The sequence below is a fragment of the Lepidochelys olivacea genome (genome assembly GCF_965140295.1).
Source record: "Lepidochelys olivacea isolate rLepOli2 genome assembly, chromosome: 4".
Classification (NCBI taxonomy): domain Eukaryota; kingdom Metazoa; phylum Chordata; order Testudines; family Cheloniidae; genus Lepidochelys; species Lepidochelys olivacea.
The window spans coordinates 46831178-46858545 of record NC_140414.1 but is presented as its reverse complement, the minus strand read 5'-3'; the positions used below and the strand labels follow the sequence as shown (position 1 = coordinate 46858545).

Genomic DNA, 27368 nt, shown 5'->3' with positions numbered 1-27368 from the left:
ATGTCTGACAGGAAAATAAATGGCTCCAGCAGTGGCTATTGCTAGTCTTCATGGAGACAAGTCTCACAAAACTGACCAAATAGCAGGTCTTTTAATTGCTTATTACCTACTACTATGGGACTCTAACCGGACTCCAACCTTTGATTGGGGCCACTAGGCATTACTGTACTACAAATAAATAAGAATAAGCAGCAAAGATTAATACAGAAAATTGTACTGGTAGCTCAAAGGCAACCCACACATACAAACGGTCAAAATGGATTCAACAATTACATAAAATGAATAGGATAGTCTAAAAAAGTCAGCAATAATAAAGAAATAATATACAGCTTTAAGGTTGGTTAGAAAGTTAGACAAGAAACATGAACCAAATATATCAGAGTTGGAGGGCTATCCAAAAGGGCATAAACCTTACATTTACTGAAAAAGTTTACTCAAAATCATTGACAAGGATCACATATGCGTGGGGAACACACTCACTATATGTGAGCTATTCAAACCAACAGCCAACACACTACAGCATAACCTTTAGCAGTAACATGAGAGACAAGAAAAAAATGCAGCACTGAGGACTAAGGTCAATGATGCAGGTTTGGAGGAAGTACTTCCATAAAAAAATGCAAAAAATTAACGTACAACACGAAGAATATTATGTACCTATTCTCGGAAGCAACTCTGGCCAAAAAATTACAGGATACAATTTCCACTATAGCAGATACTGTGTATAGTAATCAGTGGATTAAATTACGTTGAACACCATACAAAAGAGACCTCTGATGATAGTATTCTCCTTTGATTTTTATAACTTGTTCCTTCTTGTCCCGCCCAGTCCCAAACTCACCATCCACATATTTTAACTGTGGTACTGAATATCATCAATGTAATAACTACTGTTGGCTAAATAGATGTATAAAACTGCTAGTTATTAGAACATACAGAATTCCAGTGAGTACGGTGAAGGCATCCTGATCACTCTAGGATCAAAAGAGGGATACTAAAATGACATGAAATGTTCCCTGTTCTATCTGCCTTGTGCACTAGCAGTATGTTGAAGTAGGTATACACCAGATATTTTTAAATACTATATATTTTAAAATTCCTTGTGTAGTAAGGAAGTCCCTAGATTCTTTATTGGTCATTAACAACTTCCATGTTTGCTTAGGAGAAATGGGACCCTCACACATCAAAGTGTTTAAATGAGGGCTAGTCAAAAATAGAATACCATTTTCATAAAAAGCCTTGGAAAAAAAACAAATATTTTGCTTGATATTTTTCTTTTAAATATTTTTTATGAAAAATTTTAAATGAACATTGGTTTAATTTGAATTTTTTGTAAAGGCTTTTAATTTTTTGGGGCCCCCTCCCCACACTTTTTCACTTCTTTCCCCACTGGAAAAAGGAACGGGGTGGGGGGGAGAGGAAAATAAACCTTTGAAAACCCAAAACCAAAAAGTTTTTCAAAATACAAGAGTTTTTGTTTTAGTGGAAAATTCATTTTTCATCTAAAAATCTGATGACAAAATTATCAGCCAGCTCTAGTTTTATATTTACCAAAAGAGTGTATATTCACAAGAAGAGCCCTGAACTTTATTTTTATAGGCTATCCATGCCAAAAAAAATCTGTGGCAGATGTACTGAAGCTTTAGCATGATATCTTGTTACACTAATATTAATACTTTAAAATTCCATGGGACTTACTCTCACTCATTAGTGTTTGCAATACTGGAAACTAATTCTGAAAAATCTCACCTATAAATGGTACTATATAACTAAGCTTTTTATTTTTATAATACATACATTGCTCATGTGAGCTTTTCTCTATATTAGCCACTGTCTTAGGAGGAAGATAAGGAACAGGTCCCCAGGTAGATAAAGCCCGTTTGCTGGTATCAAACTGCTGAGTAAAGAACTCCTGAAGCTTCATTCCTATTTTTATCAGGTCTGGGGTGGTTGATCTTGAAATCATCACTTGAAAGATATCCCACTTCAAGTCTCCATGGACAAATATCTCACTAGAATATAAAAAGAGTAAGAATATTCACCATAAATTCAGTTTATATTTGATTCAATACAAAAAAGTGACTTGTTTTCACTTTCCTAACCTGCATTATTTTAATTTTATTTTATTTTTGTCATCAGATATGATCTAGCAATCTTTTATGAAAAAAGCATATGTACTTTATTCTTTTGGATGAGAGAAATGGACAGAACTAGACAGTGGAAACATTAAGTACAGTAAGTAGTATTACCTTTTATCAGAAATACTTGAATCCAAGGTATTATACAGATTAACTTTCCATTCATCCTGCAGTTTAAGATCTGCATTACTGAAGATTCCCATAAGGATACTGGACCCCATATAGTCAACACGTGCTTCTGTAGAACCCATTGTAATCTGAATTTTGTGACTGGGTTGCTGGTTTGGATGTTCAGAAATATGAGCTGAAACAGAATAATTCAATATAGATATACAAGATGTTAAAAATAAGGGACCAGATTCTCTAATGTATCCTGACCCCTTTATGCCACTCTGGTGGTGGAAAGGGACTGGAAAGCCACTGAACTGTCCTAAGCATTGGGAAGTCCCCAAATTGGTATAGGACTGACATATCCAGCTCTTACATCATCTTTCCTGCAGTTCCTAGCATAGGGGTGTTTGAGGAGCTATAGGGTACATTGGAGTGCTGTGTACTCTTCCAGTTTTCAACTGGTAGAATACTTGGGGGCCACAGTCAGCCAGTGCAGGTTAAGAGCAGCCCTGGCCCTGAGGCAGAGAACCATCCCAGAATCAGGGAATTGCAACTGACTCCTGGACACCCTCTCCTGCTGCCAAACTTTGCCCAGTGGACAATGGGTGCAGCAGGTGAGATTCTAGGCCAAAGTCTGTTTATATAATTAAATAAGTTCACATAGGAAAATTTTGTATTACATATGTGCTTTTGGCTTTTCATATTATGTAAAAAAACTGACACTTCGGAACACTACACTTCTGTAGAATACTGCTGCACGGGTGTAATTCGTAATGGACTTTGTATCGCGAAGTGTAAAACTTGTAGTCTTTCCAACTTACCCACCATCTCCAAGGTATTAACATCTATGGTACCTCCAACCACACCTCCTCTAGAATCCAACTGTGATCTTCCCAGACCAACAGACATGCTAATTTCACGGTCTCTGTTACTACCAACAGATAAACGTCCTTGGCTTTTCAAACCACTAGTAGTCCACCTGAAACGGAGATGAAAAGCGGAAATGCATGAGTACTTTCAACACTTCAAACTACACGGTACCATTGTAAGCAAAAACTGTTGAGATATGCATAGTTTCTTGTTTTACTGCAGAGTTGTTTGAGTCAGTGTTTGGGGCAAGAAAAATATATTTCCACAAATAAGAAAAGCCAAATGACAAAATAGTGCTGTTTCAGAAGGAACAGACACTTAAGGTGTGAGGACAGGTTACTGGATGTAATTCTTCAGCAGTGATTAGGCATGCGCCATCTGTTGATGAGGTGCTTCAGAGCTGAAACTTTCAGCTTTGGAGTATTTCAACACTGGAATATGGAATGGGCAGAATTGCTAAGAGCATGGATCTAGTATACTCTGCGGTAATCCACCTGTGGAGAATGAAGCTCTTTACACACAACATTTGAAAATTTGGCTCCAAATGAAATGTTGCTTCCCCCAGCTTCTCCACAAAACAGAAATAATATAACATAGGAGGCTTGGGCCTAAACCCGGCAGAGAGAAAATCCACCTTTCCGCAGCTTTGTGCCTCTTATAAAATGGTATTCTGATTTTCCCACATTGTCCTATACTGGCGATTTAGAAGCTGACTCACTGTAGAAATATCTAATATATCTAATATAATGTAGTGTTCCTGTGGCCAGTGGCCTGCCAAGGATAGAGCAGACTATACTTTCCATAGGGCACTGAGGCTACCTCAGATCCTAACTTATGTCAAGTTCCTGAAGTCTGAGTGTAGCCTCAGTGGCCGTTAACACTTACAGTCAGTTTCATTTCAAGCAGACCATAGGTCAGGAGATCATACAACACTACATTCGTTCACCAAGGGCATTTAAAGTGGAATGGCAGGATTAAAAACTATAAAAATACAAAATCACCTAGAACAGTGGCTCTCAACTTTTCCAGACTACTGTACGCCTTTCAGGAGTCTGATTTCTTTTGTGTACCCCCAATTTTCACCTCACTTAAAAACTACTTGTTTACAAAAATCAGACATAAAAATACAAAAAAGTATCACAGCACACTATTACTAAAAAATTTCTTACTTTCTCATTTTTAAGCTTATAATTGTAAAATAAATCAATTGTAATATAAATATTTTATGTACATTTCAGTATATAGTATATAGAAAAAAAGTCATTTTCTGTATAAAATTTTAGTTCGTACTGACTCCCCTAGTGCTTTTTATGTAGCCTGTTGTAAAATTAGGCCGATATCTAGATGAGTTGATGTACACCCTGGAAGACCTCTGTGTACTCCCAGGGGTAAGCGTACCCCTGGTTGAGAACCACTGACCTAGAAGACAGCAAGTTTTAAATGTTCTTGGGAGACAACTGTTTAACAGACTTTTCCCCCAAGCAAATTAAAATATCAAACAATCTGCTAAATCACCAATTTTTTCTACTTACGTAGTATTGCCCATTACATTGCTCATATTCATTTGGACATTTAATTGTTTCAAATTCATAGCAAACACAACCAGAGTTTCCCATGGTGTCCCCTGCTGACTTGCAGCTTTATTTGATTTATTAAACGGTGTTGAGGTTTTCGAGAGTGTATCTAAAAACAGAGGAAAGTAAAAATTGAAAAAGGTATTCCCTGGAGGAAAACTTGTAGGTTTTTAACACTAAAAGATATTAACAGAAGACAAAACTGCCACGAGACTTAAAAGCACCACAGATGGAGAGGTTACTTACCTTACAGTAATTTGAGTTCTTCAAGAAGTTTTGTCCCTGAGGATATTCCACTGCAGAATGTGTGCATACCCATGTGCTCTCAACTGGAGATTGTAAAAAAGCAGCATCCATGTGTCTGTACAGAGCAGCACCTCGTGATCCCAGACAAGGGCATATAAAAAAGCATGGATCTGCTGCTACTCAGTTTCTTATCAACCATGAAACCAAAGATGCCGCAGCAACTGTATATGCCTATGGATGCTCCACCCTCGGAGGCCCCCAAGTAGTAACTCAGTGTGGAGGAGGGAGCTGAGGAGGCAAATCCAAAACAGTTTGGACAGCTGGGCTACCAAAGGTAGCATCAGCTCTGGAAGCAGGTAAGATAGCATAATGCTTGGCAAACATGTGAGCTGAAGACCAAGTTGCAGTCCTGCAGATCTCTGCTATGGGAACATCCTTCAGCAGGGGCAACAGAAGTGGAATGACACCCAGTGGAGTGTTCTATTGCTCTGCGAGGGTGTTGTATCCCAGCAGTTTTATAGCAGGTAAAGATGCAACCTAAAACCCATTTCAGAGTCTGAGTGGAAATTGGCTATCTATTCTTTCAGCAAAAGATACAAAGCATCTTGCAGAAGCTTTGTAGGTCTCAGTCTAGAGGGAGAAGGTGACAGCCCTCCTGATGTCTCATGTGTGTGCAGACTAGTTTCCTCTCTGGAGGTGTCCTGCTTTGGATAAAATACTGGTAAACAAATTTCTTGATTAATACAAAATTCAGTGAGAACTTAGAGAGGAAGTGAGGATGGGGACACGGTGTAACCTTGTCAGGGTAAAAGACGGTATATGATGGGTCTGCCACGTACACCTTGACACCCTCATTCTTTTGGCTGAAGCAACAGCAACCAGAAATGAAGTCTTAAGAGAAAGGTGGAAAAGCGAGCAGCTATTGGCATCTCAAAGGGGAGGCATCTCAAGGCATTAAGGACCAAGTTACAGTCCCATCGGGGAGCAGGGTTCCTGAGAAGAGGAAACAAGTTGTGTAAGCCCTTAAGGAACCTAACCATGGTTTGCAGTTAAAGACTGAAACCCCCTCAATAGGTAAATGGAAGGTCTTGATAGAGAGCAGGTGCACTCTGACTGAGCTAACTGACAAACCTCAGGTCATTAAGTCTGATGGGTAATCTAAGATTTTTGAGAGTGGAGCATCTGAGGCTTGCAAAGAATAGAGGGAAGACCAGGAATGGAAATGTTTCCACTTCTGCAAGTAAGTCTCGCAAGTAGGTGGTTTCCTGCTAGATCTTATCTGACTAGAGCTTATCTGAACAGCATAATTCCACACTCAAGAACCATTGAGGAGCCACCCCTTGAGACAAAGGACTGGGATGTATCAGGGTACCTGAGTTCCTCTCAAGAAAGACTTCCTGTCTCAGGAGATGAAGAGGTGTTGCCACGGAGAGGTGAAGGAGGTCTGAGTAGTACACTTGTCTTGGCCATGATGGCACTATGAGACTAATCCTTGCTCCTATTTGTCTCAGTTTGAATGATGTTTTGAGGATCAGAGGTATGGGCAGGTAGAGTTGGGCAGGAAACCAAGGTGTTGTAGCGCATTTTCCAACACTTGTGGTCCTGATGAAATCTGCAATTGTATTCTGGGAGGCTGGGTACATAAAGCACTGAGATTTCTAGATGATGTGAGATACCTTAGTTCCACAGTCTTAGCGACTCTGCTGATAATAACTGGGATCTTGCTTCCCCTTGATGGTTTATATTGTACATCGCTGCCTGATTGTCCAGCATTACCCTGGATATTGTAAAGGAAGCGCTGACAGGTGTAATGAAATGCTCTTAGTTCTAGGATGTTCATGAAGAGTGCTCTCTTTTGTGGGGACCATTTGCCCTGTGCAGTGGCCTCTTGTAGAGGGCACGCCCAACCCAAGTGAGAGTCATCCGTCATGAGGAATATTATATATATATATTTTTTAAGAGTGGAGGATGTGAAAATTAGGATTCCACTTCAGTGGGTTCTTCCAGCACCTGAGAGTGTCTGTATGTTTGGAGGTACCATGATTGGTTTGGAAAGACCATTGGTTTGTGGTATACACAGTCCTCAGGCAAGCCCAAAGACATCTGAGGTGCAGACTTGCAACATAATGCATGTGGAATCATGCAACACAATGAATGTGGAAGCCAATGTGTGGCCTAGGAGTTGTAGGCAGGTTCTTAGAGTTGTTTGTGGACTGTGCTGTAGGGTAGATGTTAGACTGGACATAGTGGAGAATCTTACCTTGGGAAGGTAAGCTCGGGAAATTAGGGAATCTAGAGTGGCTCTGATGAAGACTATCTTAATGTCAGTGTTTTTAGATTAATGCAAATGCCCAGGGATCGAAACAGCATTCGTGCCTTGAATACTGCCAATTGAACTTCTAGAGCTGATTGACTCCTGAGGTGCCAGTCATCCAAATATGGAAACACTGCAATGCTCCACCAACACAGGTGAGCTGGCACTGCTAAAAAGACCTGGTAAAGACCCTTGGGGAGAATGAGGATTTGGTAATGTTTTGAGTCTATTAATCATAGAATATAGAATCATAGAATATCAGGGTTGGAAGGGACCTCAGGAGGTCATCTAGTCCAACCCCCTGCTCAAAGCAGGACCAATCCCCAATTAAATCATCCCAGCCAGGGCTTTGTCAAGCCTGACCTTAAAAACTTCTAAGGAAGGAAATTCTACCACCTCCCTAGGTAACGCATTCCAGTGTTTCACCACCCTCCTAGTGAAAAAGTTTTTCCTAATATCCAACCTAAACCTCCCCCACTGCAACTTGAGACCATTACTCCTTGTCCTGTCCTCTTCTACCACTGAGAATAGTCTAGAACCATCCTCTCTGGAACCACCTCTCAGGTAGTTGAAAGCAGCTATCAAATCCCCCCTCATTCTTCTCTTCTGCAGACTAAACAATCCCAGTTCCCTCAGCCTCTCCTCATAAGTCATGTGTTCCAGACCCCTCATCATTTTTGTTGCCCTTCGCTGGACTCTCTCCAATTTATCCACATCCTTCTTGTAGTGTGGGGCCCAAAACTGGACACAGTACTCCAGATGAGGCCTCACCAATGTCGAATAGAGGGGAACGATTATGTCCCTCGATCTGCTCGCTATGCCCCTACTTATATATCCCAAAATGCCATTGGCCTTCTTGGCAAAAAGGGCACACTGCTGACTCATATCCAGCTTCTCGTCCACTGTCACCCCTAGGTCCTTTTCCGCAGAACTGCTGCCTAGCCATTCAGTCCCTAGTCTGTAGCTGTGCATTGGGTTCTTCCTTCCTAAGTGCAGGACCCTGCACTTATCCTTATTGAACCTCATCAGATTTCTTTTGGCCCAATCCTCCAATTTGTCTAGGTCCCTCTGTATCCTATCCCTGCCCTCCAGCGTATCTACCACTCCTCCCAGTTTAGTATCATCCGCAAATTTGCTGAGAGTTCAATCCACACCATCCTCCAGATCATTTATGAAGATATTGAACAAAACCGGCCCCAGGACCGACCCCTGGGGCACTCCACTTGACACCGGCTGCCAACTAGATGTGGAGCCATTGATCACTACCCGTTGAGCCCGACAATCTAGCCAACTTTCTACCCACCTTATAGTGCATTCATCCAGCCCATACTTCTTTAATTTGCTGACAAGAATACTGTGGGAGACCGTGTCAAAAGCTTTGCTAAAGTCAAGAAACAATACATCCACTGCTCTTCAGTTCAGAAAGCACTTGTGGGAGGAGTGAATGGCTATATAAAAGGTGGTCGAGGACGACAAACTAATTGCCAGGATTTATGGATGGAAATGTGGTGGCTAAGGTTATCATCCTGAAGTGCTGTGAAAGGACATACATGTCCATATTCTTGAGATTTAGAATTGTCTTTCAGCCTCTGCTTCTCTTGGGAACCAGGAAATATTTGGAGTAGAACCCTCTTCTGATGATGGGTCCTGGTCGCCTCAGGTACCAAGGGGCCACACAGTACCGGCTTATGGTTTTGCAGTGCCTGTGAGTGATGCAGGACCAACAGGTGTTGGTGTTTCTACCAGGCTGGTACCCTAGAGTGCCTGTCACTACAGGGAAAATACCTGTGGCAGGTCTGGAACGCTGAGGATTTTGATATAACCCAGGAAGTGCCATGGAACTAAAAACAATAAGTTCGGGAGGGGAGACCCCCCCCTTTCAAAAGCACAGCATTGTATTAAAACCTAATATAATAATTAAAATAAAATCTGAACTAACTAAAAGAATGATTTAACAGTGAGTGAGAAAAGGTGGGAAGCAGAGAACCGTGGATATCATAAATGCACTCTACAGCAGTGGTCTCCAAACTTTTTGGCTTGCGCACCCCCAGGGTGACCTGCTGCAGGCACGCCGCCAATGGAAGCAGACCGGAAGACCTGCTGCAGGCGGGCCGCTGGAGGGGAACACCAGCCATGGATGTGCAGAGCTGCCAGCGAAGAAAAAAAACGGCGGAGTGCTGTCTGGCGGAGCTACTACTGCTGTGCACCCCCTGGGATCACCTCATGTATTCCCTGGGGTGCACGCATCCCAGTTTGGAGGAGACTACTGCTCCAGAGTAGCACACTGCCTTTTTTTTTTTTTTTTTTAAAAACACATTCTCTGGTAAAGGGTGCACGTGCATGCGCGCATCCTATGGTGGAGTGTCCATAGGGCATATACTTGGAGAACTACAACTAAAGATTGCCGAAAATTAAAACATTTACAGTTTACTTTGTTGCCTTAATTATCATGAGAATGAAATCATTCATTTCTCTATTTTTATGAACACTGTCATGAGAAAAAATAAATAAATTTCAGGTCATCCATAAAATATAATAAATATTTTAAAGTCTTACAGATTTTACACATTAAATACTGAATCTTTGTATTTCAGAAACGGCAACATACATGTGGAGACCAGTGGAGCAGACAACTTTTCTGACAAAGAGATCTAGTCTTCTATAGTCCTTTTCCCTTGTGTTGTATTAGAAGGCCCTGGCTACTTGGATCTTTCTTGAATAGCTACTAAAATAAATCAGCTTGTCCCTGGATGCAAATAAAAGTATTCCAAGCCCTTGGGTGGAGCTTGGTACTCTCTATTTGCCCTCTTGGAAGTGGCAGGTATTGATGTTGGAGTATGCCACAAGTCTTTTGCAGGATTAACAATCCCTCAATAGACAATGGTGAATCTACTAGACGTGGAAGGTGGCAGATTACCAGCGGGCCTGTTCCCTCTGAGAACCATACCTTCTCCAAGAGTGCTCTCTGGAGTCCCTGCCAACTCTCAGTGTAAACACCCCCAAGGGGACCCTTCTATCTCTCTCTCTCTCTCTCTCTCTGTTCATCGATTCAATGCACCAGAAGATGCAAAGGAGGCAGCCACTGAACTGGAGAAGGGGTCTTGACCTAAGAAATTTGGTCAGTAAGACTGCTGAGAGTATGTGGTGAGAAAACCTTGCTTTGAATTTAACAATTTAAGTTAGGCACCAGTTGCTTTTTATCTTTATTGTAACCATTTCTGACTTATGCCTTATTACTTGTACTCACTTAAAATCTCTCTTTATAGTTAAACTTGGGGAAACTCCATTTGGGGTGGCAAGCATTATTTCTATTAAAGCAATAACAGAGTTTATATAAACTTGTATTGTCCAGGAGAAGGCTGGTCAGTACAGGACATACATTTCTGGGGCAAAATCTAAGACTGGGAATTAGTTGGGTCACCCTGTACTATAGCCAAATTTGGTAGGAGCCAAGGTGTGGCTGGCTGCAGCATGAATGCACGCACGCACACACACACAGAGCCACGAGTGACTTCCACACTGGAGACTCTGAGCAGTCCAGACTGGCAGCTACAGCAACAAAGCATTGTAAAGGGCAGCCCAGGTTAGAGGGCAGGGGTGTGACAGCTATTCATTAGTCTAGATTGTACCCTGGGGTTTGTCACATAGACTGGTGAACTTCAAGTCAGTAAAACTCCTACTGGAAGCCCACATGAATATTTGTCATTTTTTAAAACATGGCACTATGCCTAAACTGCGTGAGTATGTGCTAGTTCAAAAAAATATTTAGCTAACCACAAATTCTACTTCAGCTAAGTTTTCCTCTGTGAAGTGCTCACATTTTGCCCTCCATATAGATTAAAAACCTGTCCTCTCACTTCTCCACATATTTCACTATAGTAAAAAAAACATTTTTAAACACCTTATCTGCCTCAGTACTGTACAGACCCCAAATAAAAAGAACAGGAGTACTTGTGGCACCTTAGAGACTAACAAATTTATTAGAGCATAAGCTATGTAGCCCATGAAAGCTTATGCTCTAATAAATATATTAGTCTCTAAGGTGCCACAAGTACTCCTGTTCTTTTTGCAGATACAGACTAATATGGCTGCTACTCTGAGACCCCAAATAGACCCCACTGTTTCACTCATAAGATGCAAAATCAAATCAGTCATAGCAGAACAAGTTCATATTATTTTCTCCACCTCTATACAAAGAGAAACACATCTGTATTTATTTTGTATTTCCTAATATGGGCCTAAGACTCAGTCATCTGCATGCAACCACATATTTGACAATCCAATCTGTGACGTGAAGCTGCTACGGGGAACACCAGGTTAGCATGGGTGGACCCAAGTGTAAAGGAAAGGATTAGTATAAATGAAGATAAACTGCAGAACCACACACCAGCTGTGTAACCTTTGTGCTAGCAATAGCATTTCCAATGGTGTTTTATAGACTAGATGGACAAACTATATTTCAGTTTCTGTAGTTCTCAGACTCTGTCCTATCACACAAAGGAGACACTAGCACAATGAGAAAAATACATGCTTTAGGATCTGATCCTGCAAGGTGCCAAATATTTCAGTGGGAGCCAATGGCACTCACCACCTCACAGGATTGTGCCTTTAAGTTTTAATTTATTTATAGGCTTGCTATTTTTCTGTGATTACATTTCCTGTTTAAAATGTTAAGAACAAGTTCATTGAATTTTTAAAACAATATAATTACTTTATCTCCATCCCACCTACAGCACCCTAAGAGTACAAGATCAGAATGAAAACTTACAGTTGCAAACACAGTTATTCTGACTGATTACTAATAACTTTTTCTGACTGATATGATGACTCAATGCCCTATCACATATCACATCCTTGTACTTAATTACTGGAAATATTTATAGTGTTAAATCACACTAAAAAGACACAGGATTGTTAAAAATCTCCTTTTCCACTCACCTCTGTTGGGAACTGAAGAATCAGATACGCTCCGGGATCTTGCAACAGCTGGAGATTTTAAATTATGATTTGCTGTCCCAGGTGACATACTGGTGTTTGTATTGTGCTCATTAAAAACATTGGGTGATTGTGCCATGTGTGTAAATGAAGCAGACTGGCAGGGCTGCTCCCAAGTCCTACAGTATGCTTTACGTGACGATTCAGGAGAAAGATGCTGGCTTACCCCATCAATGGAATCTGGTGTTCCAGGACCTGATGCTGCTGGAAAAGAAAAGTGCCCATAGTGCAGTGTAACTTTATTTTATTTTTAGTCAGTCAGTCTGTAATACTTAACAGAAGCAAAATGATTTACTCTTACATATGGGGAAATGTTTTGTATATTTCAATCTTAGCAGCAAATCTCATAGTAGTAACTTTGAAACTCTTCTAAAGTGTTTTTATTGTCACCTTAATATTATGTTAATAGTATTCATAGAATCATAGAAGTGTTGGGTTGGAAGGGACCTCAAGAAGTCATCAAGTCCAACCTCCTGTGCTGAGGCAGGACCAAGTATACTTAAACCAGGGCTTGGCAACCTTTCAGACGTGGTGTGCCGAGTCTTCATTTATTCACTTTAATTTAAGGTTTTGCGTGCCAGTAATATATTTGAACGTTTTTTAGAAGGTCTCTCTCTATAAATCGATATATTATATAACTAAACTATTGTCGTATGTAAAGTAAACAAGGTTTTCAAAATGTTTAAGAAGCTTCATTTAAAATTAAATTAAAATGCTGATCTTACGCCGCTGGCTCGCTCAGCCCGCTGCCAGCCTGGGGTTCCGTTCACCTCGGCCGGCAGCAGGATGAGCGGGGCCCTGGCTAGCAAGGGGCCGGCAGCCAGAACCCCAGACCGGTAGCGGGCTGAGTGGGGCCGGCAGCCGGGACCCCAGACCGGCAGTGGGCTGAGCGGCTCAGCCCGCTGCCACTCAGCCTGGTACCGATCTGGGGTTCCATCTGCCGGGTCCTGGCTACCAGCCCAGGATCCTGGCCCTGCCCACATAGGATGGGTTCCTACCTTCTCCCTGGTTCTAGCCCATTCTCTTCCTCTCTCTCGGCACTGAGCTGAGGGTGGGAGTGCAGTGAGCACATGGCTGGGGGTTGGGGTGTAGGGTCTGGCCAGGAACTACAATGAGGGAGGGGGATCAGGGTTGGGGCAGGAAATTTGGGGGTGGAGTGCTTACCTGGGCAGCTCCCATTTGGTACGAGGAGTGGGGGTGGGAATATAGGGGATGCAAGAGTCAGGACATGGAGTGTGGGGGGGCTGGGAATGTGGGGGCATGCAGTAGTCAGGGCAGGGGGCGTGTGAGGAGGGTGCAGGAGTCAGGTCAAGAGCTGTGGGGGGGCTGGGTATGTGTGTGGGGGGGGTTCAGGGGTCAGGGCAGAGGGCTGGGAGGGTGTGTGAGGGGAGTGCAGGGGTCAGCGCAGAGGGCTGAGGGTGTGGGCTGGGGTTGTGGGGGTGCTCAGCCCCCTGGCCAGAGCGGCTCACGGCAGGGGGCTAGAGGGAATATGCCCTAATTCCACCCCCCGTCCCCACGGCCCCCGTCCCCACCTCTTCTCTGCCTTCTCCCCAGCGCGCTCCGCTTCTCTCCCTTCCCTGGAAGGGCCATCAGCTGATCGGAGGCAGGGAGGGAGAGAAGGAGGGGCAGGAACCCCGCACGCTGGGAGAAGGGGGAGAGGAGGAGGGGCAGGAACCCAGCACACTGGGGCAAAACGCGGGGGAGGGGGGGACCTTGCCTGCTCTGCAGCAGCAGCCAGCAGGACCAAGCTTCTTCACCCTGCCGGGGGGGGGGGGGGGTCCTATAGGTCACTATAGGACCTTCCTCCTGGTGTCTGATAATGCTTGTACTCCTCAGTCCTCCAACAGTACACGTTCTCACTCTCAGCTCCTAGCGCCTCTTACTCCCAGCTCCTTATACGCACACCACAAACTGAAGTGAGCTCCTTTTTAAACCCAGGTGCCCCGATTAGCCTGCCTTAATTGATTCTAGCAGCTTCTTGACTGGCTGCAGGTGTTCTAATCAGCCTGTCTGTCTTAATTGTCTCCAGAAGGTTCTTGATTGTTCTGGAACCTTCCCTGTTACCTTACCCAAAGAAAAGGGACCTACTTAGCCTGGGGCTAATATATCTGCATTTTATTACTCTCCTATAGCCATCTGGCCCGACCCTGTCACACCAGCTATTTCCCGTTTTGTAGCTGTGCATCTGATTTTTCCTTCCTACATGCAGTACTTTGCACTTGTCTTTACTGAATGTCATCTCGTTGATTGCAGACCAATTCTCCAGTTTGTCAAGGTCATTTTGAATTGTAATCCTGTCCTCCAAAGTGCTTGCAAACCCTTCTAGTTTGGTGTCATCCACAAATTTTATAAGCACACTCTCCACTCCATTATCTAGGTTATAAATTTTGCTGAAGTTTAAATTTGTTTGTAGTGACTTTTTCTTAATACATAACACCAGCTCCCCATTTAGGTGAATGAAAAATTCCTGGGAATTAGAATTGGGCAATACCTGCTTTCAGTCTGTATATTATACTACAGTATAGTTTCTACTGCTTTATCTAGTTACTCATTCTACTCATATATTATGGCATAAATTAAACAATTCTTGCTTTGGTTTATTTCATGGAAGAATATTTCAGAGAAATAAGGGGGGTTTACCTGGTAGATTTATGGTTTGATCACCTAGAAAAAGGCGTCTGGCAATACTTCTCCTATACCAGGCTCTTGGGAAGGCCAAAATCTCACTGAGTCGTCGCATGTCATATTTAAATGAAGCAGATCCTATATCACAGACAGCTGATAAAAAATGCAAATGGCTCAATATTCAAAGGTTTTGAAAATCGAATCTAACATTTGAAAATTTACCCTTCAATTTTTTTAGGTTACTCATATCGGATATATTCACCAAAACATTTTCAAGCACTAAAAGAGGTAGTGCAATATATACTTACCTTATAGTAACTGAGGTTCTTCAAGATGATGTCGTACATGTGAATCCTACTCTAGGTGCACCTGTGCCTCACGTGCAAGGGCGGAATCTTTGAATAGCAATGTCCATTGGGCTGCACCTGCACTGTATGTACTCATGCCATCTGGACCCAAGGGCATAAAGGATAGAGCGGGCATAACTGTCCCTCAGTTCCCTTGCCAACCCAGAATCCCAGGGAAGGAGGACTCTGAAAAAGTGGGGGTAGAAGGCAAGTTTGGGGATCCACATGGATATCATCATCTCGAAGAACCACAGATACTTTATAGTAATTGTTCTTTCTTCCTCGAGTATACGTCCATGTGGATCCCACTCTATCTGACCGATAAAGCAGTGCCTCATCTGAAAGGTGTGATTGAGAAGTCATGGCTGCCACTAACTAAATACTGACCGTAAAACCATCAAACCAAATTTGGCATCTGATCTTGCAGCCAGCTCAAAGGCATAGCATTTAACAAAAGTAAAGGGATTTGTTCACACAGCTGCCTTGCAAATTTGAGACATGAGCATGTTCCTGAAGCATACAGAGGACATAGGCTGTGCTCTATTGGAGCAAGCTTTAATATTTGGAGAATAAGATTGTCAGTCATGACAGATTTAAATACACTATGTAATCCTTTTCAATATTCTCTGGGAGGTGATGGCTTGATCCCTAGAATCACAGAGATGGTCACAAAAGGATAGTCTGTTTGAAAGTCTTTGCCCTATCAAGGTAATATAACAATACCCTTGAAACATCCAGGATGTGGAGTTTCTTCTCTTCTGGAGAGGAATGGCGTTTTGAAAAGAAAATGGGTGATTAGGGATTAACAGACTAGTTCAAATGAAAGTCTGACAACTTTGGGAATAAGTTTAGGATGAGATCTTATCACCATTTCTCTGTGGAATATTGTGTTAGGAGGGTCAGCAAAGAGAGCTTGGAGGTTCTGACAATTCGGGCTGATGTAATGGTGACTAAAAATACAGTCTTGAGGCTAAGGTGCTATCTTTGGTGGCAAACAAATCTGTAATTGGATTTCCCTACTGGTGAAATACTGGCATAATGATGGAGCTCTTCAGAAAGCATTTGTGGTTGGTGACGTAGTGTTAGAAGACTGACACTGTCTGAAGCCCAGGGGCTCTGCATCTGCCATTTTGGTGCAAATAGCGGCACACTGTGACAAGGAACAAATAACATTTATTTTTTGATATGACCAAAATAAAGTTAAAAAGGGGGGACAATGTAAAGTTGTAGGATAAATATGAAATTAAAAAATTAAAGTTAGCTTAAGCTTGTTTTACAGAAATATATATGTTGTAAAGAAAGACCCTGACTAGCAAGAAGGAAGGCTTTGAAAATAATGAGTTATAAGGCCAGAAGGAATGAAGTCTGGTTCAAAGAATAACTAATAAGATAAGGGGAAGTTTCTAAAAAGAAGGTCTCTGACCGATGGGGGTGACTGAAGATGATTTTAAATAAGACAAAAAGAATGTGTCTTAAAAGAAACCAACATAAAACTTCCCACCCCACATAACAGTGCTATCCTAAAAATAAAAGCCTATGTGAACCCAGGTGCAATGGAAAAAACTGTTGGTCAGCAAGAAGGAGGGGAGGGAAGGCCTTGGGAAGAAAGGAGGCTGTAAATCTTATCGGGATTAACACAAGAATTAAGGGTGAACAGTCTCAAATTGTTTTTTTAGCTCAACTCAGTAGCAAGAAGGAACTGACAGATAGTTGCAGCTGCTCTGCCCTTTCTATCCCACAGGAGGGACTCATGAGGACGTACATAGTTAAAGCACAGTTCAACAGACACTGCAGTTCAAAGATTCTGATCTTGTGTGCATAAGGCTCATGTGCACCCACAGTGGGATCTGTGTGGACACAAAGAAGATAACATACAAACTGTTGGAAAATAAGTTCATTTGTTTGAAGTATACTGAAAAATAAAAGCGTCAGCATGTAAATCATGAATATACTAAATATTAATTTTTGTAAATTTAATGACTTAAATTACTTTTTGTTGGTACTGCTGGAGCTGAGAGAAATACCTACAAAAAACTCTCAAAACCACATGAAATACATCTGGGTTTGCCAAAGGGTCCTTCAGGTTTATGAACTACCTGACCAACCACAATTTTTGTCTCAAAATCCTGTGGAATTGTTTAAGCTTGGTTTGTGTGAAACTCAGGTGTAACAATTCTCTTTGCTTTATGATCATGGACCAAATTCAAAGTTCATTCATACTGAAAAATCAAAGCAAAAATCTCAAGAGCTGTAAACCCATACAGACAGAAGTCAAAGAACACATGTGAGGTGTTGAAATTAAATGAGTCAACAGTGGAGAAGGAGGGGGGGTATATGCACATACAGAGATATCTGAGGTCACACAAACACAACCCCCCCTCCCCAAGGTCTTAGTCACTGATTCACTTAAAAGATGTTGTTATTGCACACGATAGGTGGTGGCTTTGAAATGACATCTATATAAAAAGTGGTGGAGAAAGAATGGTGCTTATCATTGGAACAACACCTCTATTGTTAGGCAAAACACAGAAGAAAGCAATATAGATTAAATGAAACTTGTAAGTACCAGATATATTTATTAACGTAGTATCCATCTTGGTTGCAGCTTTGCTTGCAGACTGGCTCTCAAAAAATGAAGCACCTCCTGAACGTCTTATTCTTGACAGACTTACTTTCACAAATTCAAGGTTAATACTCAGAGAATCTTTCCGACCAGTGACTGAAGTGGGCTCCTCATCTACATTACCTACAATCAGAAGGGGTGATGTTCAGTGTACTCCCCAAATTAGCACCTCAGTGTAAAAATCATTTATGTTTCTTGTAGGGTAGAAAAAACAAAAAACCTTTACTTGGGAACACCATCAAGATGAAAGTCAAATTTTTGTATGAAATTTTGGTAATTATGCCACAAGTGACACAGTTTTCAGTTTGTTTACATTATGCATTTGACAGCAGAGTGGGGCGAATAGCTAATTTTTCAGTTTACTGGCAGTTCTGAAAAATTGGAAAAAAACATTTCAGATCAAACTGAATCCCACAATTGCAAACAATTTAGGTGATCCAAAAAAATCTGTTCTGGGTGAAATGAAACTTTTTTTGTTTGACCCAAAATGAGAGTGACTAGGGGTGGGAGTGTGTTTGAGCATTTTTAAAGGGTTAGATTCACAAAATGGCCAGTGAAGGAGGCAATAGTGGTAATCTCCTTATCACTTTTAGTCCAGTAGTTAGGATACACTCTTGCAAATCCCTTCTCCATCGGAAGAGGGGAATGGAATTTGAGGGCTTGTCTACAGGGTGGGGTAATGCACTCTACAGAGGTGTGATTTCTAAAGTGCACTAATATGTTGCATATCAATTGGTCTGTGCAGACCCTGCTGGTGCCCACTAAAAATTCCCTAGTGTGTTTTAATGTAGTACAGTTTCAAACAGCACTACGCTGAAGAGCACCAGGCAGGTCTACATGGCCAATGAATGCACAATATATCAGTATGCTTTAGAAATCACACTCACTGTAGAGCGGATTACCCCACTGTGTAGACAAGCCCAGAGTCTTCTATATCCCAGGTGAGATTACAAGGCAATGACTATCTCCACCTCCTCCTACCCTGCCCTGGTTGTATGAATGGCATCTAAGCCGCACTCCCTGAAAAAACTGGCCAAAGCTATTTAGCAAATTCACGTCAAAGTTGCAAATAATTTTGGGTCAACCCAAACAGCTTTTTTTGGCAAATAAACTATTCCTCTGAAATATTTCACCCAGCTCTATATGATAGCATTTTGTCACCGCTCTTCAGGGCAGAGACTATTCTACTCTATGTACCCTCATCATGCACATATGCACTTGGTATGTTAACAGTTCCACTAAATCCAACAAGAATATTCATGTCTGTAAAGCTGTTCATGTTATTAGGTGTTTTCAGGGTAAAGACCTATGCTTATATAGGCTATAGCAAAATGGAACCCAACTTTGATTGTGGCTGTGAGCTGCTACCATATAACAAACAGTTAACATACAAATAAGTGCAAACACTTGCAAACCCACTTAAAGCATTTCAACATGTTTGTGGGAATGTTGGAATTTACACCAAGAATTCCTATAAGCGCAAGCGGATCTACTTTTTCCTATTAAGACAAATGGGTTTTGCAGTTGCAGGTTCTAAAGCATGAACACACATGATTTTGGATCTGCCAAGTGGAGGTATATGAATGTTTTCACACAAGTGTCAGTTGGAGTGCTGAAAGTAAGGTCCTCCAGGATCCTATAACAGTAAAGAGGGTGTACACATCCCTGATGGACTGATTCTTTAACACTTAGTCTTGTGCAACCATTTCTCACATTTTAACAATTGTTTATGAAATCTTGTAACTTTTGCAATTGTTCATTAAATTAAAAAAATCCATTCTGTACCTAGTGCTCCTGATCCAGGAGTTAGACCAGTAACAGCAGATTTTTGTTTTCCTGCTCCATATGGATGAAATACATAAAGGGAGAAATCAGACATGCAGGCTGTGAAGCTCAGGCCTGATGAGTTGCTGTTAGAGCTAGTCAAATCTGACTGGCTACTGCTATGTCGGGTTCTGCCAAGAGGGCTGCCTAGTCCAGATGAACCTAAAGAAAATCCAAAAATCCACAAATGTTATATAGTAGTTTTAGTACAAAAGCATTTTCAACCATGAAACTGTTTAAAAATACTTACTATGTCATAAAAAGCCAGCTGATGCATCAGATGCATTTCAAAAATAATCTCAGTGAAACAACAATTTGGGGACACAACCCCATGCTCTGGGTGTCCCTAAAGCTCTGACTGCCAGAAGCTAGGACTGGACCACTTGATACATTGCCCTGTTCTGTTCATTCCCATTGAAGCATCTGGCACAGTCAGTAGACATGATACTGGGCTAGATGGACCATTGGTCTTACCCACTAGGCAATTCATATGTTCTTATGGCTTAAATAACCTAAATAACAATGCCATTCCTGTCAAAAGGTTAAAACAGACAACTGAACTTACTTTTACAGAGGCAAAAAAATTGCTCCTAAAATACTTTACCCATCTGAGTTTTCAGAATAGGTTGGAAAACTGATATGAATGCCTTCTTATTCAATTTCATAAATGTACAACTCCATTGTTAGTGGATGCTGTATTTTTAACTTCCCATAGAAACACACACCATCAAAAGTTGAAAGTCTAGAGTAAGCTAAGGGAGAATTTCCACTGTTTTGATGGAAGGTGAATTAGGTCTAGAGTAAATGATTCTGATTAAAGAAGTGGAATAAAAAACTAGCTAAACATTTAAACTGAATTCTGAAAATCATACTAAAAGTGAAAGAATGAAGTCATTCCAAATTAAAAACAGACAACCTGAAGTGGAACTTAATAAACAAAACTCCACATTATATACACATATATTCACAAATAAAGATATTTGAGCAGTTCCTCAGTATTTAACAGAAAGGCTAGCAACCTATCCATTTAAAGTTTTTCTTATAATACTCATCACCATAGTTGCTGAACGATGTGCTAAGCTTATCAAAGAGTAGTAAAATCAACCTAATTGTACAGCTTCAAAAGTGGTTTTTTGGATGTAAAATACCAGTGCACCGGCAATACAGACTACTGAAAAGTATTGCTCTGAAACTTCTTTTAAAAAAAAAACAGCTTCCATTACATGGTTTGTGGACATTTCTGAAGACCAGCAACAACATAAAAAAAGTTGTTACAACTGATCTGATACCAAACAGCCATTCTGTTAAAATCACAACTGTTTAACAATGTAGTAAAAATAGATTTTATTATTCTAGCAATAAGGAGTTTTTGTCATGCCTAGAACCCAATGCAACTCTAACATTGGACTACATAGGTGTTTAACTTTTATTCTAATTTATTCCTCCTCCCACCCCCACTATACACAAACAGAACTTAATTTACTTATGCTGTTAGCTAAATGTATTAGGTGAACTAATTCAAAGAAAATTGTTTATATATATTACCTGGTATCCCAGTTTTATTAACTGAGTTCTTTGATCCAGTTTGTGAAGTATTACCACCAACTGCCAAGTTTTCTGTGGGGCAAGTTGTGCCTAAGGTCTCCAATTCTCCTCGGTTTGAAGAGAACACTAGGTCTAGAGAGGGTAGCTTCAGCATACATTCTACTCTTGATACAGGTAAGCAGCTGAACTTGATCTGTGAAGGCTAAGCCGAAAGAAAAGATTTTAAGAACAAATATAAAATTCCTGAAAATCATTATGAGCCTGAATCCAAAGAATAGCCGCTTGCAACTTTCCTGTACCCTAAATACACTAAGGCTTTTTTGGTCTAGCTTTGAAATTACTAAGATCTTCATGATTTACAATCTGCAGAATTTACGTTCATTTCTGAGATTTCCTATATCATTGCGGTGTGTTACCCAGAAAGTCCAGGCAGTAGTCAGGAAAGATGCCTATATATATTAGTGAACCATTCTCCCAGAACTAATCTGTGTGCCCCAAGTGAATCCACAGCTTGGAAGCTGCTTCATATTTGGAAGATGTGGAAGCTCAGCTTTGATACCTATCAAGCCAAATTATGTTGAAGCAGCCGAAATGGACAGTCTCAAGACACTGTGGATTATATTAAAATCCTTGCCACTCAAAACTTCCTGGGTGAGCTTCCTGTTGAATTTATGGGAGAACCAAGAGAGGTCGAAGAAAGTGCCAAAAGTGCTCACAGACTGGTAGCCCACAACAATTTTTGGGCGTAAGTCTCCCAACCCAACCAGTTATGTTTCATTTTGAGACCCTAACAGATGTCTTTTATATCTATGTTGCTCAATGTAGGAATGCACTCAAAGCTGCCATGTAAAAAAAAAGATAGTTTGGACAGTCGGAAAAATATAATGCCCCAAAGACAAATACTAGATGAAATGAATTTCTATAAAAATGGTTTGTTTAGATGAACTAGGAGTTGAAAGGTAGCCAACCTCAAGGTACCCATATCTGAAACATATCCTGAGCATAAAATATTTTAGCTATATGTACTTTATTTATTTATTTGAAAAAGAATGATCGCTGTAGATGCTAGTTATACAAGGATATTTTCTGAGGAATAAGTTGAGAATTGTGCTGTAGAGAAGCAGGTATGTTCAAGTGAGGCTGTAAAACAGTCAGAGTGTAGCAGCAGCAAAGCAACAAAGGGAATCCCCACCATGAACAGCAAGAAAATTAGTGATTAAAGGCTAGTGGGGCTTCTCAAAATGGCTCACGTCTGTTGAGCACCATGTGCTTGGAATCAATGACTTTAGAACTCTAGTTAAAAGAGTGTTGTGCTGGAAACATATTGCTCAGAATGGATATCTATTGAATGTAACTATCTCTAAAGAATCTAATTTTAAACAGCAAAGTTAAAGGCAAGCTTAAAATGCAAGTATGTTTTAAAAAATGCTATTGCCATTACACAATATGCAGTATGTTAATGTTGCACTCTCACCTGAACTCGTACATAAACCACCACGTCCACAGGGAACGATGAGTATGCTGACGTTGACGATGACACTAGTGAGGCTGTGGACTCCTCCAAGGAGTCTTGTATTTCAAACTGTCCCATGTCTTCATCTTGTGAACTGACAGCTTTTAACGTAGAAAGAACGTGTTAAATAATGGTTTGAAGCAACTGGAATTAAAAAGTCAATAAAGTTATGTACTAGAATATATGAAAAAGAAGTCGTCACATGGTACCTGCGTAATTCCTCTCTATTGGTGTAATAGGAATGGTTTCCAGAGCCTTCTCTAGGAAGTCCAATAGGCAAGGGCTAATGACCATTTCCTCAGGCAGTGACTGAAGTGCAACCCATGCATACAATTTTGCAGTTTTTACTCCACCACTTCCTTTCCCTTTGGCTGAAACATTTATAAAATGTAAATTTGTCTAGTGGAATACAATTTCTCCAAATACAATTAAAATGTATAGCAACATTCATTACAATTAGAGAAAACAGATCAAATGCTGTATCCTTCTCCATCATCATGTGAAACAGCCATTTCATAGATCAGTTATAAAAACCAAAGTGCATCGTTTTGGTAACAAAGATGTGTTAAAATAACAGAGATGAAGAACTCCGTTCAGACAGTAGTACTATCCTAATGCACTTGCTCTAGTTCAAGTCCTTACTTCCTTTCAATAACTATGTTTTTTCACAACAGTCACTAAAGTCAGCCACACAAAACTCTTCTCCAGAAGACAAGACACAGCAGCCATAACTGACTGGAAAGCAATTGGCATTTAGATTGGAAAGGGTGAAGACAAAATTGCTCACCTGACTTAATTTTGCATCAGTTTGGAAAAATATATTGATTTCAACTGAGAAAAATATCAAAACCCCTAAGAGCAAATGGTAAGTCCTACAATATTACACAAATAATAAAATGAGGATTCTAAGCAGGAAATCCTATTAACAATTGATTTCGAACCTCTAAATTCCAAGTTTGGAGATACGTTTATATTAAGCTATATTCTAGGTAAGAGAATTCTCTTCTCAATTCATGGAAGAGACCCGCACATATAAAACTGTGTGCCCTAAAATGAGTTTTAATGCCGAGCTACTCTGGCTGGTGCTGCTGACCATCTGGACTGGCCTCTCTCTTATCGTATAATAAGAGAATAAGTAGAGGTGAGTTTTAGGAGAAATCTATGTACAGAAAAGATAAAAAAGAAACTCTGGGGAAGTTTTAGGCAAGAATTAAAAAGTAAAGAATGGAAAGGGAAGTTATGAACAAGCTTACAAGGAAAGATACAACGTACGACAGAAACTGAAGCAAGCAATAAAATTAAATTTCATGAATTCAGAGATCCACAAAGAAGGTGGATGTGGGAGGAAACACAGTAACAGTGGTTAAAAGCCAGGGATAATAAGGTAAGTGCTCAAATTCACTGCTCTCTCTCAGACTTTGAGCCAATTAATATAATCTTTTTTCAAAGTTTGTTGTTTCCAGCTCATTTTGTTTTGATGGGTTTTTTTAATATCTAAATTCTGAGAAAGAGACAAGTGAGATGATAATCCTCTGGAAGATGGGAGAGAAATCTACATACCTCTAGATCTGACACTGCAACCTTCCAGAGATAGTCATAGACCTCTGACTAAAAACTGGGATAATTCAACCTGTTACTCTTGAAATTTTAAATCAAAGTTGAAGACACTAAAAACTGGAACTTCAGGTAATTCCAAGCCAAAGTAGTTTTCAGTGGACTGCAGTAGTGGAGCACAGTAATGGCTGGTATTTTGACTAATTCAAAGATTGTAAACAGCTGCTTGCTATCATGATGAATAAACTAATTCCAGCAATTATCACACTTCAAAGTATTACTTTCAAGGCAAGCTGCACAGTAACGAAGAGTATTATTGGAAGGATGCAATGTGGATGAACTGGTGAGTAAATTTAGTATACAATTCTCTATTGAGTTCTGAATACTGCAGAGTATAACTATACTTAGTTGTACTAGTAACAGAATTATTAATTTTTAAAAACAACTAAGCTTTCTAGCATTGTATATTATCTGTTCAAGGAAGAGGAGTAGGTGGTGGTATTTGGCCATTTCTGTGCTCTGTGTGATATATGTTGAGAACCATTTAACAGGAAATCTCCGAGAAGGCAGCTTTAAGAGCAGTTAGAATTTGTGAATTGCACATGTGCTTCTGTAGTCACGTTTCTTTGCAGCCAATATTTAGACATTTATGACCATTTTGAGGTTCAGCTAATGCACAGATCTAAAGCTAGCAGATCATATGATGTGGAGGGAAAAAGATATCCAAGTTATAGTTTAAAAGGGTATTCTACAAGTACCTGATGGGATGGGTGGGGGTTGGGGCAGAAGTAAGGTATTAGTCTTGCTGTGGGTAGTATTAGATAAAGGAGGTGTGGCAGTATCTTTCATACCATACAACTTGGACTCTTTGGAAAGGGTTCTTGGCAAAGAGGATCCCCTGGAGGCATTTGGTGATTCAGTCTTCAAAGTCTTAGAGTTGTAGTGTAACTGAAATGAAAAAAATAATCCATTTACTTCACAGAAGTAGCATTCTCACTGAGTCTCTGCACAGTTCAGTTTTCTCCAAATGTTCTTTGCATTTTTTTTTAAAATTGAGTGATCTTAAAACAAACATATTACATATAAAACACTGTAGATAAAGATTATTGATTCCAAAGAGTCATAATTTTTCATAAGCAAAAATAAATTAAGAAACCTCACCCAGAAAACAAAATTAAATCACAAACATACTGAGCAAGGGGCAATATTTTTTAGCATACAGGACACAAATCCCTAATAGTTGGTGACAGACAGCCTCTCTCACCCAGAGCTGCTGATCTCCCCCTGGCCAATGACTACTTTATTCCCTCGTGTAGTTGTGGGTTTTTGTTTTTTTGTACAGACTATCCACACTACTACATATCATCATGCCCAGATCACTTACCTCTCTTCTTAAAGCAACTCAAAGGTTTCATGTTCTACACACTCATAGATGTGGGTAAGCAAAATCTAGTGTTTCTCAGTGGATGTCACTAGGAGGCAGAGCAGAAACTGCAAATGATGCTTGTGCATCCCTAAATCCACTTAAAAGCTAAAGTAGGGAACTGGGCCATGTCTGGTATCTCTGAAGATCTCTTGTGGTTCTGGAAGGGGAAGTCCAGTCACCGTGAGTAGCTCCCCACTCCTTAAAGATCTACAGCAGATGACGTTGTCATAAATAATTACCTTTATAAAAGACGATCACTTGCAGAAAAGGAAGACCACATCCTCCACCTATGCCCCACCCTGCATTCGCTAACTATTGCATTTTCACATGCACTACAGGCACAGAGAAGGCTTCCCAATACCTGCAATCCATACCATCTATCAGAGAGCAGAAGCAAACAAGCCGAATGTCTGACTTTAACTTAAACAACCTTTTTTTTTAATGGGACTGATTGGCTTTTTAAAGTTTATGTAATGCCACATATACTATTTGATATACAGGATCACACACTGGAATGAAGCTAAACATTTTTCCTGTTACAACTAAAATATTTTTTTTAAAGTGGGATGAGAGAAATGTAGTTGATAGCCTATGGATTTGAATCTCCTTCCAAAACATCAGATTAGAGAAATTATTATTTGTACTACAATATGCCTATAGACCCCAACTGAAATTGGGAAGATTTACCACATACAATATGTATGTATTCACAGCATACCATAACAGCTCTTTTGGAGCCATTACAGTGCATACCATGAACATGTATTAAGAACAGGAATTACATTTACATCTTCTAAACACTTTACAAAATGTACTATCTGATCCACACTATACTCAATGAGGTCTTATTGTAGACCCATGACATAGAACAAATACATTTTACCATATTTAAGTCATTGGTTTTTCTTTTTAAAACTAACTGAATGTTAGCTCACATAGATAAGGATGGAGTATTATTTTCTTCATTTAATAGGTGGCAAAACTGAGTCAGAAGGTCAAGTTTTGTTATGGACATGTAGCAAAGCAATGTCAGAACTGCTATTGGAACTCTTGAATTCATGGCTCCTAGTCTTGTGCCTAGATAACACTTCTCATTAGAATACTTGTTATGCTCCATTAAGAATATGGAATATGTCAATACATTTGTATTGTTCCTCTTGTGTATACACATGTACCAGACACAACTCCAAAATGTTGCTTACATGTATCAGAAGTGGTATGCAGTAAGTATGACATAGATTTTCCATGTAAGAAACAGCAGGTATCACACTTGATATCGGCACTATATAAGCTGCATGCTATAATGATAAAAGATGATCTAAAGGAAGTATTTGTTTCTAGTCAGTTCTAGCTGGAGTGGAAAAATGTTTCCTAGTCCCAAAATTTTTACCTTTACATCTACACCAGGAATATAAAATACTGTAGTTTCCAGGTCACTAGGCTTTGTCTGTAGAGATGACGGCACTTTCTTGCCAGCAAGTAAGTGAGTAGTAGATGCATAGTTAGTCTGAAATTTCTTCTTTTTTGAAGGAGACTCTTGATCTAAACTTCTGGAACTCCGATCATAACTCCTACAGATAAACAACAATATACAACGTGTCTTAGTACAGACCTAATACTCCATCACAAGTATGTTTTTCAATATTTAAAATTAAGGGGATTT

At 40.3% G+C, this 27368-nt stretch overlaps 1 protein-coding gene across 1 annotated transcript in view; it reads right to left on the bottom strand.

Annotated features, from left to right (window-relative positions):
* BLTP1 (bridge-like lipid transfer protein family member 1) overlaps positions 1–27368 on the bottom strand; it is a 245540-nt gene that overhangs the window by 12704 nt on the left and 205468 nt on the right. Inside the window, exons 70-82 of the mRNA XM_084626089.1 lie at positions 27096–27276; positions 25038–25227; positions 22935–23096; positions 22687–22826; positions 21213–21414; positions 19629–19829; positions 17787–17966; positions 14889–15026; positions 12192–12452; positions 4652–4802; positions 3071–3228; positions 2250–2442; positions 1798–2012 (exon numbers count right to left, since the gene is read on the bottom strand). Of these exons, the coding sequence (XP_084482215.1) occupies positions 1798–2012; positions 2250–2442; positions 3071–3228; positions 4652–4802; positions 12192–12452; positions 14889–15026; positions 17787–17966; positions 19629–19829; positions 21213–21414; positions 22687–22826; positions 22935–23096; positions 25038–25227; positions 27096–27276 (2372 nt within the window). The remainder of the gene's footprint in view (positions 1–1797; positions 2013–2249; positions 2443–3070; positions 3229–4651; positions 4803–12191; positions 12453–14888; positions 15027–17786; positions 17967–19628; positions 19830–21212; positions 21415–22686; positions 22827–22934; positions 23097–25037; positions 25228–27095; positions 27277–27368) is intronic.